General features: G+C 25.2%; 3 protein-coding genes across 3 annotated transcripts; 2 read left to right on the top strand and 1 right to left on the bottom strand.

Moving 5' to 3' along the window:
- Positions 1-1,649: 1,649 nt before the first annotated feature.
- Positions 1,650-5,174, bottom strand: Bm9329 (Uncharacterized protein; the record flags this gene model as incomplete). Its single annotated transcript, XM_001896549.2, has 9 exons — positions 1,650-1,673; positions 2,005-2,045; positions 2,336-2,375; positions 2,817-2,867; positions 3,389-3,483; positions 3,824-4,009; positions 4,267-4,420; positions 4,622-4,701; positions 5,105-5,174. 9 exons carry the CDS (start codon positions 5,172-5,174, stop codon positions 1,650-1,652), a joined length of 741 nt encoding a protein of 246 aa, XP_001896584.2.
- Positions 5,175-7,321: 2,147 nt separating this feature from the next.
- On the top strand, positions 7,322-8,191 carry Bm356 (Uncharacterized protein; the record flags this gene model as incomplete). The annotated part of the gene is made up of 4 exons (XM_001898368.2): positions 7,322-7,388; positions 7,560-7,609; positions 7,837-7,981; positions 8,184-8,191. 4 exons carry the CDS (start codon positions 7,322-7,324, stop codon positions 8,189-8,191), a joined length of 270 nt encoding a protein of 89 aa, XP_001898403.2.
- A 2,151-nt stretch (positions 8,192-10,342) lies between these two features.
- Bm357 (Uncharacterized protein) lies at positions 10,343-13,741 on the top strand (the record flags this gene model as incomplete). The annotated part of the gene is made up of 9 exons (XM_043080025.1): positions 10,343-10,412; positions 10,763-10,848; positions 11,275-11,416; positions 11,546-11,752; positions 12,167-12,261; positions 12,706-12,738; positions 12,991-13,018; positions 13,347-13,397; positions 13,662-13,741. 9 exons carry the CDS (start codon positions 10,343-10,345, stop codon positions 13,739-13,741), a joined length of 792 nt encoding a protein of 263 aa, XP_042935959.1.
- Between the last annotated feature and the right edge of the window lie 1,154 nt (positions 13,742-14,895).

Raw genomic sequence — 14,895 nt, 5'->3', positions numbered from 1 at the left:
AATTGTGAACTATGTGCAAAATGCAAAGTGATAACGATGAAAATATTATGGTTTAGGCAGAGATTTGATGAATCATACAGTAAGAGAAATGAAGAAATTTAAGAGCAAAGGAAATGAGAGATAGTAGTTTGTGTGAGAGATTTAAAGAAATCAGATATTTTATATAGGAAGCAATGTGTGATCTCTTCTTGCTCACATATCTAATATTAGATATACTCAAGTGACCAACATAATGACCAGTGACCAGTAACAATGGCATACATACACACACACATGCACACATACATACACCCTTAGACTAAAGCTAGTGAAATTATTATTGGCGGGTTGATACTTCTTTCCTATACAATGTCCTCCTCTTGTGACAATGTGACCAAAGGAAATCAAATATTTGACCATTTTCCAGCAATGAATTGATTTGATGCAATTCTTAGAGTAATTTCATCCATACAATCTGCCATTTTTCATCATATATTTGTGTTAAATGGAAAGATCATAGAGCTGTGACATTAGCGCATTTCTATTATATGTTTTTATGAAAAATGTAGCATAGCTTTGATAAAAATTCTATGTTAATTGATCGAAAATAAAGCATAGTTTTTTGCAAAAAATATAGGATAAATTTATTAAAAATTCCGCGTAAATTGATCAAAAATTGAGCATAATTTTTTGCTAAAATATAATGTGAACATAATACTAAAAATGCAGCGTAAATTTATCAAAAAATGTAGTTTTAAATTTGCCAAGAAGAAAAAAGTTTTATTTTACTTAAAATGATAAAAGATATCATACATAATATCAAGATAATATCAAATATAAAAAATTTTGCAAAAGAAAAAGGAAGCGAATCATCGTGCTGAAAGAAAAAATGGGAGAATATAATGCGAATAATTCATTTCGGAAGCACTTCCCTGGAATGAATTATTCCAATATCTCAAAATCTATGTTATGATTTGTGCAGCAAAATATATATTATTTATAAAAGTGAAAATTCGACTCAGAAAAATGTTATAAATTGTAGCATCTTAACTAATAATTAATTCAAGAACAAAATTCGTAAAGGTCAGAGGTCATTAAGGGGTAAAATGAATGTCGCGCAAACCATTTTAAAATCATCAAACCATACTTTTACGCATTACTGAATAGAAAATAATTTGAAGTAGTGCTGATTTTAATTGTGAACAGAATGATCCATTAGATACTATGAAGTCAGTTGTCGCCAAATGAATCATTGGAAAAAGTTTCAGGTGACCATGCACTGGATGTGCATTATTGTCACATCTTGTCAACAATAAAATCATCTTACTATTGTTGCATGAGTAAGTGAATGTTATGCAGTAACTTATCCATTAGCATAAGTCATGTATGTGACATGAATGTTGACAGATAATTAATTAATTGATTGCTTTGGTAGGGCAAAAAACATAATTGAAGTTTACTTGTAGATAACTTTACTTGTAACTTTATAAGTAATAACTTTCATTGATTGGATAATTGGACAATATTCGTTTTCATTTATTCTCAGTTGTATTATTCAGTTCGAAGAATTTTTTTTTTTTATTTGAAATTATTTACAAATAATATTTATATAATTTAAAATATGTATTTATAAAAACGAAGCAAAAATATTGCGAGCGGAAGAATTACAACTATCTGCCAGACAGCACAATCTTCTGAAATATCATTTGTTGATTTCTTTTCTTAGATATTTTATCAATAAGACACAATTTTAATTCTATTTTATTATTTTAGTTATTCTATCCAATATATACTTTACTCATATTACCCAGAAATCTAACTATTTCCTTGGCTAACTAATAGAAAAAATATTGTCCTTAATTCAAATATTGTTAGTCCCCTTTAATTAATTCCATTATTGTTGAAAGCTGCAAGAGCTCTAATCTGTGAAGATTTCAATATTAATGAAATTATTATGAAATTTTTTGGATTCATTGAAAAGAATTTCGTGTTAATAAAAAAAAAATATATATATATATGTCTTACGGAATAATTGCTTGTCATTGCTTTTGCTGCAATCATTTCTTCTATACAACTGAAATTTCAGCTAACGATATCAAAAAAAAAAAAAAAATCGAAAAAAAACGATATTTATATCTTTAAATATGAACAAAAATAAACAGAATGTATGAAGTAATATTCCTGAATAATTACTTTACTCAAACTATATTAAGCAAAGAAATAGTAATAAAAATTTCCCATTTTGTCAGGTGTTTTTAATTTAAATATATATTTATTTTAAACGAAAGAGTTTTGTATGTTCATAGCCAAAAAAATAAAATTAAAATAATCAATGTTGCTTAGGAAAAAAAATTACTTTCATGCCAATAATCGTGGTAGTCCAAATTTTCATTAATCTAAAACATTAAACATTTTAAAATTTAAATTTATAGAAAACAAAGCGAAAATTTTTCAGGAAAGTTAAGATCGAAAAAATATTTCATTTGCTTTGTTTTTCTTTTCTAAACAAACATTTTAAATAAACGAATCGAATGAAACAGTTTTTGACTTTTTTCTACGAACTTATTTTGCAGTATCATTGCAAATATACTTTATCATTAACTTTTTTATAATTTCCGTACATTCTAAATAACTTAAAAAGTCGAATTAGAACTTTAAACTAGGAATAATTCATATACTATCGAAATAATATTGAATGAAATCAGTTTGTTTATTTTTTTTTCGAAATTTCATTTTGAAAAGTTTACTTTTAATTTTCAATAATAGTGAAAAGTGTAATTTTACTAAGGTTGCATTCCTCTACTATTCCTATATTAAATTTCAATCAAAAATGATACCTCTTTCGACTTAGAGTAGTCATCAGGTTGAGGGACCGGTTGGACATCAAGCTGAAATTGATTTTAATTAAATGTCATCCGGGAATGTTTTCCCTGTAATCTCAATCACATATTTTCTACGTTCGTATTCCCACTACTCATTAGTAAGTAATAAAGTATAAATATTTCAATTATTGGAGTTAAAATTTCTTTCTATTTCAAAACATTTCTTCATACTTAAAAATTAAATCAATAAAGTTTAAATGAAATTGGTTGAAACGATATAATTTGATAATTTCTATTGTTAAACGTCAATTCAATGGCAGTAATCACACATAGCACAAAGTAAATATATTTCATTCATAATTTATTTCTCTTTTTTTTTTCGATGCAAAAGTGTTACGGAATTTTAAACATTACTTTAAAAATTAAAATAAATTTCAGTTTTTTAATCACTTAAATTATTAATAATGTATAAATATGATATACATTTGTGTATTATAAAACTGTTATTATATCTTATGAATACGTAGTATTCGAGATAGTTTAACTGATACTTATCTATTATCAGAATTTTTGAAAACAAAATTAACCTCAGAACGTGGTACTTTATATCGACATACAGCGCGAAATTCGAAAAATCGTAATTTACAATCGATATCAAAGACGAGATATTTTCTGGGGCCAACTGAAAAGAAAGATAATTTTATATATTAAAATAGCAATGTGAAATTGCAATAGTATACAATTGCACTAGCTTATTTCAAAATTCATTTACGATATGCAATAATCTTACAGTTTTGAATTTCTATTAAAAATAAATTCAATCATTTGCTAAGTTGCAAATGCGATTATCTAATATGAAGATTACAATTAATCAAAATTAAATTAAAAAGGTAAAAAATATTATTTAGGATGAACACTTTTCAAATAATTATCAATTGAACGATTATACATTTTATCTAATGAGAAATATATTATAATTTAAATGAAATTAGTTTTACATTTTCAAAATTAACAAAATTTACGTGTTGGTGGACTGTACATGAAAAAACGTCGACATTGGCCTTTTTTCATGTATGTAAAACGTGATTTGAAATCAGCTTCCATGAAATCACTATAATTAAATGCTGATTTATCAGACCATTCAAGACGTTCATCATAATATTTTAAACCAATCAGTAATGGCATTGAAGTCAGTGAGTAATCGGCTGCTAAACAAATCAAACAACTACTAAAATTGGTGGCAAATCAATTATGTGATAGTTGAAAACTAATATTGTAAATATGAATAATTTTTTTTTTTTCAAAATTTAACTAAGAAATTAAAAAGAATTATTTCTTTAGCATTTATGTCTTAGAGAATTGAAGAAGAAAATTGTAGAAGCAAAAAAACAAAAATATTTAATTTAGTTTACTTGAAAAAAAAAAAAAAAAAATTAAAAAGAAATAACTGAAATGAAATGCATACTTCGATATAATACTTTAACATATTCATATTCTTTTTTATTACGAATGCTAACACTGGTTCCATTTGGTGAAGCATGCATTGTATAATCTCGACACAAGCGATTGTCACCTTCGCCATCTGGTTTTTCAAAGAATTCATCAATGTATTGTTTATCCTATAAAATATTTTGTCAAAATTTGTCAAATTTTTCGTTAGTTTTTGAAATATTTTATAGCTATAGACTTTTCAGTTTAGGCGAACCAAAAATATTAACAAATTAAGGGAACTAAAATTTATTTAAGCTTAATACAAATAATTATTATCATTAATTATTCATGAAGTGAATTTGAAGAATTGAAATCCTTGAGGAACTAACATGTCTATTGAATGAAAACACTTTAAAACAATAAACATCCAAGCCAATTCGTTTCATTTCAAAATCATCAGAACATACTACTGAAGTTAGAAATTTAAAATTCTTGATTTTTAATTATCCATCTTAAACACTATTGTTACTGCTATATTTATTTATTTTAAAACCAAATTAATTTATTAAAAAAGGCACAAGCTTACATGCTTACAAGAATTTTATCATTTATAAATTGAAAAAAGCTTTTAAAATTATTAGCATAAAAACTTTTCAAAAAACCTTACAATTTATCTTAAATGAGAAAAATGTTAAAATTAATGATTGTTTGAAATAGCAGCTAAATTTAGTATATGCTGCCAATGAAATGATATGATTTGTTATCAGAAATTATGCTTGTTTTCACGGAAATCCACACACTACGTGTTAACATAGACTTCAAAACAAACAAATAGTGAAACGACCACTTTAATAATACAAATGAATACTAACTCGGTGCGCAATACGTCGAGATAAGTGCAGTCGCGAGACAAACGATAAAAACAACCGTACGTGACATCATCGGATGTTCGTCTGATGAAGAATTTTGCAAAATTCCATTAAAATAATAATTAATCTGAAGAAGCGATATTAATAAATATTATAAATCAGAAAATGCAATATATATAAAAAATTTAAACGATTTTCTCTTTTCTTTTTTTTTCGTTTTTTATTAGATTTTCTATTATAGTTAATTATTTGAATGATTATAATTTTTTCAATGATAAGTAATCACTTTTTTGTTTTAAATCTCATCCAATTAAAGTAATTTCAATTTGAAATGTGATTTTTAATTAATGATAATAAATACTCAAACTTCTACCAATCAAAATTTGTCAGTGATTTATTTGCTAAATAAAAATGATTTTAGTTTGATTTATTCCTATTCCTTTATCACTTTTCTTAAATTATTTTTCAAGATTTAATTAAAAGGATGGAATTAAAAAAAAGTAATTTTCATGTTCAATAAATTAGATGCAACTTAATGAAACTTTTATTGTAAAATAGTTCAAGAAATGCGAAAAAAAAAAAAGTTTTTGGTTTATTAATTTATTTCATTCCTTTCTAATCATTTATAAGTGATCTAATCATTATCATTTTTATAAGCTATTATATAAAGAAGTTAGCTAAAGGATATCATAATTATTTACTTTACTTTTTGTCTTTTCATAACAAAGGATCCCATTCTTCATTCATAGATTATTTTTAATTTTAAATTAAACTGTAGTTTTAATAGATTTTTTTTTTGATGATAATCGAAGTTTTCCTTAGCGCTTATCACCAATCTTGCTACAAACTATCTTCATGATTGAAAAACATCACAACTTGTCATAAAAGTCGGTAAATATGTTCGTACTAAAGACTGTTTTAATTGACAATTCATTGCTTTCTTTATTTGCTTTTTTTTCAATGATTTTAACAGTTTCAGTTGTTGCTCATAATATTTACTATGTTTGAAACAATTTGTAGTATTTTTAAATCACAAAATGCTTATATTGTTTATAGACAACAATTTTTTTCCTTGAAGAATTATTATGCCTTTTTAAGTGAATTATTGGTCTTCTTATCAATTTCTTAAGTCCTTTTGGTTTCTGGAAATTGAAATTATTCATAGTATAATTATATAACACAATGATTTATACAATCATTCAGGGCAAATGATAAACGCCCAGGAAAGGTGCGAAAAAATGTATGAACGTAAGATGATATCAGTGATAAGCGATGATAAAAAGCAATGAAGACATTTAATTTATCAGATGCAACAGATTTGATAATAAAATCAGTAAGAACAGTTGAAGACGAAAAAGAAAATAGTGTGAATCTCAGCTATAAATTTTAAAATTTTATCATCTATTATTATCCTGTTATTTTTACCTGTGAAAAATACTGTCAACATAATTAAGCAGTTTCTTATTAGCATCTATTTCTGCTTACTTCTAATCTTATATCAATTAATTACTGATAATGCTGATAACGGCACACTATTCATACTGATCAGTTATATTATTTCCATACATTTATGCTAAAATATTTGTGTTAAAAATTAAACTGAAATTATTCGAATTAGAATTATATGATTTCGGCGACATATTGAGAAATAGAAGCAGTATTGCTGATAAAAATTTGAAATAGGATATTGATAAGGTTTTGATAGCAAATTCTGATTATTTTACGAAAATGATTTACATGCTACTAAGTTCTTTTGCTTGAATTCTCTGCTAGTTTAGTATTTATAATTTTTCGTTAATTTTTTGTAATTATCTTTGCAGCCATTAATCACTTCAAGATATGAAAATAATTTAATAATTGAATGACAAACTGTGCAAAATGTAAAAAAAAAAAAAAAGATCTTAAAAAAATGATAAGAAATGTAATACATTAAGGTGATAATTTTATATTATATAAAAACACTATAAAAGCTAAAAAAAACAATTAAACTACTTTTTATCAATTCAATAAAGTTATTTTTATGGTTAGCATTTAATAAACGTGTATTTCTCTTTTTTTAAGCAGTTGAAAATAGCGCAGAATTTCAAAAATAGAATTTATTAAGAACATACATCATTATCATTTTTTGAAATAATTTTGAAGTAGTATCGACTGCTTCTTCAGACTGATTATTATTTTAATGGAATTTTGCAAAATTCTTCATCAGACGAACATCCGATGATGTCACGTACGGTTGTTTTTATCGTTTGTCTCGCGACTGCACTTATCTCGACGTATTGCGCACCGAGTTAGTATTCATTTGTATTATTAAAGTGGTCGTTTCACTATTTGTTTGTTCTTTTGAAATCTATGCTTATATATTTTTATGCTAAGCGTGGATTTCTATAGGAACAAGCATAATTTCTGATAACAAATCATATCACTTTATTTGTATAATTGTATTTTGTTACTAATACAGGTAATCAACAACAGCGTCAGAGCGATAATTTACCTTTACCACGAAGAAAAGTATTCATTAATCTTTTTTTTTTGCAAGTTGAAATATTAATGAATCACAATTACAAATAGTTAAAATTTAAAAAACTGTATCAAAGCAAATTATTAAATTATTTTTATTATTTATGCAATGCGATTACTTGGTGAAAATATATATATTTTTATAAAGAAACAAAATAAGCTTAAGAAATTGAAATTAATTTTAAAATTATAAATTATAATATTGCATAAATGTTTAGATTAAAGGTAATTTGGAAGATGTGCGAAGTGACAGTGCAATGTTTCATAACCGAAAAGCGGAAGCTATTAAACTTGTAGAAGAGACAGGAAAAATAGATAAAAAAGGACTTACCGGACTCAAAGAACGCTTCAAGAGAAAAACGAGTTAAATTTTTTTTTTTTTCAATTCATAATGAAATTGAAAAATATTTTCAAATTTTAAATTTCATCCATTTGAGCGATTAACTTGAACCATTTCATTCTATTTACATGAAATAAACAAATGTCGGAAAAGTTGTAAATTTCAGGAAAAATTTCCTTATGTCTTCGTTTTTTAAATGAATTGAAAAATAAGAGAATTTTTTAGTTAACTGATCAAGAAATGTAAGAGCGAATGTGAGAAATGAATTTGTAATTGTGTTTGGATATGGAATACGGAAATGATGAAAATTTATGAATTATTTTATGTTTGAAATTGTTCACTGCTTCAAAATAACTTTTCCGGCACTCATATAGTATTAATTGCATTAATTACTTTTCATACTTATTTCATGCAAATGTGATTATGAATAAATCTTTGAATATTTAAACTTTTGAATAGTTTACTTGGAAAAAGGAAAATTAAAATTTTGCAATGCATACACAAAAAATAATACTTTGTAGTATCAAAAAATTGAAACTATGAATTTCAGTAATTTATTTATTAAAAAGATATAAAAGGATTATTTCATAGGTATGATAAAATTATCTGATAAATTCAGAAGTGCTAATCAAATAATACAACTTATTTCGTTTTTTATTGCTTCCGTTGATTGACAATGATACTGCATTTAATTAAGTAAATTAAACAAATTGTTGAAGTTTCATTTTATAAAGAATTAAATTGGAAAATCTCATGAAAATATTCAAAATAGCTTAAAGAACTTAAAGGAGCTAAGTGTAAGATTAGGCTTAAGTATACATATAAACTAAAATCTAGGCATTCTTTCACTTTTACGAGAATTTTAATTTTGATGATAAATGCTTCACTTTCTCCATTTGACCGTGTCATAAAACTGCTAAGAAGTATGACAATGAGGTAGTTAATACTTTGTAACATTTGCGCTTTCTTTCTTTTAGCAATTTGACATTTCGTTGATAATAATATAATTATGAGCAACATAATCTCTGAAAATTTTCGCTTTACAACAACAACTTACTGATAAATGACGTGATGACGTGATGATAGACATGAATATGACATTTGCGTATGCCATCATCACATGATCAGCTCTGATTCATTTCATTTTTTTTTTTTTTTTTTTTTTAAAACTGTTAATTTTTGAGGAGAAAATTTGTTCTCCAAAATTCAATTTTACCTTTTTTTTGTTTTAATTTTTTAATGTCAAACAATTTAGACTAAATTACGAGTATTGAACAAATTATTTGTTTTTTATTTGTAACTCTTTATTATGGATTATGGATGGAACTATTTTTTAGATATAATGAATTTAAACCGAATAATAGTTTTTGACAACTGTGATAAGTTAGTATTTATAAACTGATAACAAGATTCTGATGATAGCACGACGATATCACAGGAACTGATCTTCATGTGCTTTTGCTTGCTGCTATTGCTTTCCATCTGAACTCGAATAAAAATTTCTTCAAACTGCTTTGTTAAGTCTTTGTTAAGTCAGAAGAAAAAAAAAAAAAAAAACAGCTTAGTTTTACGAATGGAATGATGAATATATTTCACAAAATTAGAAAAACAGTATTAATTTGGTAGATTATAGTGGAATAATCCTTCCTGAAATGATATTTCCAAAGTTTGTTGGTGCATCATTGAAGCGTTACTGTCGCCATTGTCAACATTGAAGCGTTACTGTCACCATTGTCAACATTGAAGCGTTACTGTCGCCATTGTCTCAACATTCTTAAACAAACGGTTCTATTACATCTGAGCTACATTTGGTAATGATAAGAAAAATGTTGCAGTATCTAATGAGTGTAAATGCAAGTGTCATTCTAATTCTTTCCATATGACATGATCACACGAAAAAAATGCCTATTAAAGTGAAAGTTGAAGTTTTAATTTTATCAATCAATGCTAATTTTGTCGTTATATGCATTAAACGTTATCTCAAACTATTGGAAATATTGATTAATAGGGTACTTATTATTACTATTTAAAATTCACATTTTAAATTGCAGCTACTTTCATTGGATGAGATTTTTTTTTAAAAATAAGTAATTAATTAATATTTGAAAAATTATAATTATTCAACTAACTGTAATAGAAAATTGTAATACTAACTGTAGTAAAAAAGCTAGTAAAAAACAGAAAAAAAAAATTTATAAAAAAAAAAGTTATTTAAATTTTTTATATATACTGCATTTTCTGATTTATAATATTTATTAACAAATATGATTGAAATTTAAATTTCAGTGCATTTATCATTTAATTGATAATTTTATCGAATGCTTCTTCAGATTGATTATTATTTTAATGGAATTTTGCAAAATTCTTCATCAGACGAACATCCGATGATGTCACGTACGGTTGTTTTTATTGTTTGTGTCACAACTATATTTATCTCAACACGCTGCGAAGAGAGTTAGCATTCATTTGTATTATTAAAGTGGTCGTTTCACCATGCTAACACGTAATGCGTGACTTCCGTGAAAACAAGCATAATTTTATGATAATAAATCATATCTTTTCATTGACAGCATTACTAAATTTAGCTGCTATTTCAAACAAACATTAATTTTAATATTTTTCTCATTTAAGATAAATTGTAAGGTTTGAAAACTTTTTGTGCTAATAATTTTAAAAGCTTTTTTCAATTTATAAATAACAAAATTCTTGCAAGCATGTAAAATTGTGGTTTTTCTAATAATTTAACTTGCTTTTAAAATGAATTTAAAAAAAAAAAGCAGTGCAATATTCATTAATCATTTTAGGCGATATTTCTTGTGGTTCCGACTTTTACAAGAAACGAATCGGCGATGATTTTTATTGTTACCTAGTTCATAAAATCTCTCGAAGTGTTAGTTCTTCAATTATTACATTTAACATTTAAAATTATCTCCAACTGTCGTCTAATTATCATTACTTCATGCTAGACAATAACAACAACACACCTTATCGTGCAATTTGCAATTTTAAGTAAACAATTTTAATTTATCTCAATATTGCAATTACATATCTAACATTTAACTTATTATCTCATATCATTTTCTCTTCTTTGCCTCTCATATAAAATTCACTTAATTCACATCTTAATGAATAATTAATAATAGCTAGTCATATTAAGCTTACTTAAATAAACATTTTTAAGTTTATCACAATTTACTAATATTTCTTGTTTGTTAAACCAATGAATTATTCTAAGTTTAAAGCTGAAAAATCTGTTGCTATAAAATATTTTAAAATTTAATAATTTACACACCAATTGTACGAATGAATTTGTAAGAATACGTCAATTAATGAACATTGGAGAACGATTGCGACATCAGATCAAGATGTATGCCGACAGTTATCAGATTATCCAATTATGGATAGTGTTTCAATTCGTAATAATGATGAATTTGAACTCGTTAAATTCCTTTATCGAAGTACTCATCTATTGCATTCCTTTTTTGTCATCAAATTTCAAAAAATGATAATAATTTTGGCAAATTTTCAACATCAATTTTTTGAATAATTATTATTTGTCAATTTTTAAAGTTATATGGTCCATTTAGCATTTGAACGACATAAATGGCTTATTCATGCTGACCGGAATGATTTTCCGTTATTAATCGGATTAACATTTATAAATAGAGATTATCATTGGTTTGATAATTCACCTTTTGATTACGACGAATTCTTAAGAGTGGGACAATTGTCAAATTTTTCATCGTTCAGAGAAAAGGATTGTAGACGATTTTTCCTTTATGCTCCGCCAACACGTAAGTTTTGTTAATTTTAAAAACATATTCAAGCCATGCTAAGGTAATCTGCATAATTAATCTTTTTAACCGTCTCGATAGATAGATGCAAAATTGATTGATTGATAATTATTTGGAAAATATTCGTCATAAACAATATTTGAATTAAAATTCGGATTATTTATAATTTTCATATTTTCGTTTTTTTTTTCACATTGATGAAAAATTTCATCCTTCAAATTGAATCAAATTAAGTTGCAAATTATTAAATTCATTTCCTATAAAATTCACAAATGTAAGATTACTGAGGAATTTAGTGAACAAAAATGCTTGCATATCAGATATTGAAATGTTCTTGAAATTTCTTAATTTCCTGCTAATAGCATAAAATTATTTAAACAGATAAAGTTGTTTTATTTTATTTTTATTTTTTAGAGTATATCAGACCGTTCTATAGCTTTGATATGGATTGTTATTCACAATTTCCAGCTTATTATATCATATGTCGTTATAAGTTGGACACTACTAAGGTCATTTTTATTTCACTTTCAAAAATTTTGGTAATAGATAAATATCAATTAAGTCCTCTTTAATAATACATATTTATATGATATAACAACAGTTTTATGGTGCAAAAATGTGCGTTACATTTATTAAAAAATTGAATTTTAATTTCATTTCTAAGGTAATGATCTAAATTTTGTAATACTTTTGCATCGAAAAAAAAATGAAAATATATTTACCTAACGCTACGTGTGATTATATGGCGTTGAATTGATGTTTAACGATAGAAATTGTCAAATTACTTTGTTTCAATCAATTTTTATTTAAATTTTATTAATTTAACAGTTGAGCATAGAGAGAGCATGGAAGAATATTTGAAAAAGAAGGAAAATTTAATTCAAATAGCTAAAATATATAAAGAAAAAAACCAATAATACATATAAAATTACTAATGGATTTAATAATTTCAGACTCCAGAAGGCGGTCCAATTCGTAAAATTAAGGTGACATCTTAAGTTTCAATTAACCAAAAAAAAATGCAAGCTTTTAAAATTGTACTTTTTATTATCGTTGAGAATTAAAGTTGAGAAAAAAAAAACGAATGAATTTCAATTAATATTGTCTTTTATAGTGTATGAATCATTTGTAGTTTAAAGTTCTCACTCAGCTCTTTAAACTATTTTGACTATATCTTCCTGAGACTTTTCAATTTAATTCGTTATAAATCGAAATTTTAAAAAGCTTATTGCTTTCAGGACTTTGATTATGATTATCCGGCTGCCGGTAATATCTTTTTCTTACTAAATTTTTTTTTTTTTATTTCATTTTGTAGCAATAAGCTTGCAAGATCATTCATTATTCATTATAAAATAAACACGAAAATGCAATTTTAAATTAAACACAGAGAAGATTTTTAGTTTTATTATTGTTTTTTCGTTTAATATAATTTGAGTAAAACAATTTTTCAAGAATATTACTTCATCCATTTAGTAACTTAATAAGCTTTTTTCTATTAATCGTTTCTTTATTTATTATAACTCTTCTCCACCTGTTTCGTTCATATTTCAGTGTTAAATAATCTTTTTTTTAATGTAATTAGCTGAGATTTTAGGTCGAAAAGGAAAGCTAACTGAAGTTAAAGCAACAGCAAGCAAATTATTCCGTAAGGCTTTCATAATTCCATTCAATATTGAAATCCGTTTTTACAGATTGGTGCTCTCAAATGTTGCAGTAATAATAAAATTAGTTAAATGGAATTAAACGAGGACAATATTTTTTCTATTAGTTAGCCAAGGAAATAGTTAGATTTCTGGGTAATATGAGTAAAGTATATATTGGATAGAATAACTAAAATAATAAAATAGAATTAAAATTGTGTCTTATTGATAAAATATCTAAGAAAAGAAATCAACAAATGATATTTCAGAAGATTGTGCTGTCTGGCAGACAGTTGTAATTCTTCCGCTCGCAATATTTTTGCTTCGTTTTTATAAATACATATTTTAAATTATATAAATATTATTTGTAAATAATTTCAAATAAAAAAAAAAAATTCTTCGAACTGAATAATACAACTGAGAATAAATGAAAACGAATATTGTCCAATTATCCAATCAATGAAAGTTATTACTTATAAAGTTACAAGTAAAGTTATCTACAAGTAAACTTCAATTATGTTTTTTGCCCTACCAAAGCAATCAATTAATTAATTATCTGTCAACATTCATGTCACATACATGACTTATGCTAATGGATAAGTTACTGCATAACATTCACTTACTCATGCGACAATAGTAAGATGATTTTATTGTTGACAAGATGTGACAATAGTGCACATCCAGTGCATGGTCACCTGAAACTTTTTCCAATGATTCGTTGATGCGACGACTGGGTAGAAATGTTTTCTTGAAACTGCTAGGAAGGAAGGAACAATGTGACATGTGACAAATGAACGAATTGATAGAGCTTATCAGTTGATATATCTTTACTACATCAAAAACTTTTATGTTATCTTCTATTATCATTTCATCATAAACTAAGCAATGCGTTTCTCTATTTCTTCTGCTCCAATCTGCATGCAAAGTTATTGAGAACTAATTAACAAGTTTTTTTCTGCTTATTTCAAGATTACTTTTTTCTTTTTATTTCTTGAAATAAAATTATTTGTAATTTGAAATTTGTTTTATATAATAATAGAATAGAAAAGCGTAAGTGAAAGTTACACTTACATTTATACGTTCATCACGTAAGGTTAACTTAAGTAAACTCGCTTAGATTGTATCTTAAATTGTAATATTGTATTAAAATATATTTGTTACTCATCTACAATTGTCTAATCAATATGAAATGCCAAATTGCACAGAACGTACAAATGCATTTAGTGTATAACACATTTTCTATATAAATTAAGTTATGTGAATAGTTCATAAGAAAGTTAAGTAAATTTAAACGTATTTAGAAAAATTATAATTGAGTAATTCTTTAAGTTTCAGTTAATATAAAATTCCCACCAAAATGATCAATTTTGTTATATATATATTTTTTTCTGTTATATATATTATATTAAGTTATATTATCAATGAAAAATAGCAGTTAACATCGAATTTGATTTCACCAATGTAACTTACAAATGTCATTATTAAATAGATTTTATGGATGAC

The sequence above is a fragment of the Brugia malayi genome (assembly GCF_000002995.4).
Source record: "Brugia malayi strain FR3 genome assembly, contig: Bm_v4_Chr3_scaffold_001, whole genome shotgun sequence".
NCBI classification, from domain to species: domain Eukaryota; kingdom Metazoa; phylum Nematoda; class Chromadorea; order Rhabditida; family Onchocercidae; genus Brugia; species Brugia malayi.
This window is presented reverse-complemented; position numbering and strand designations above follow the sequence as displayed.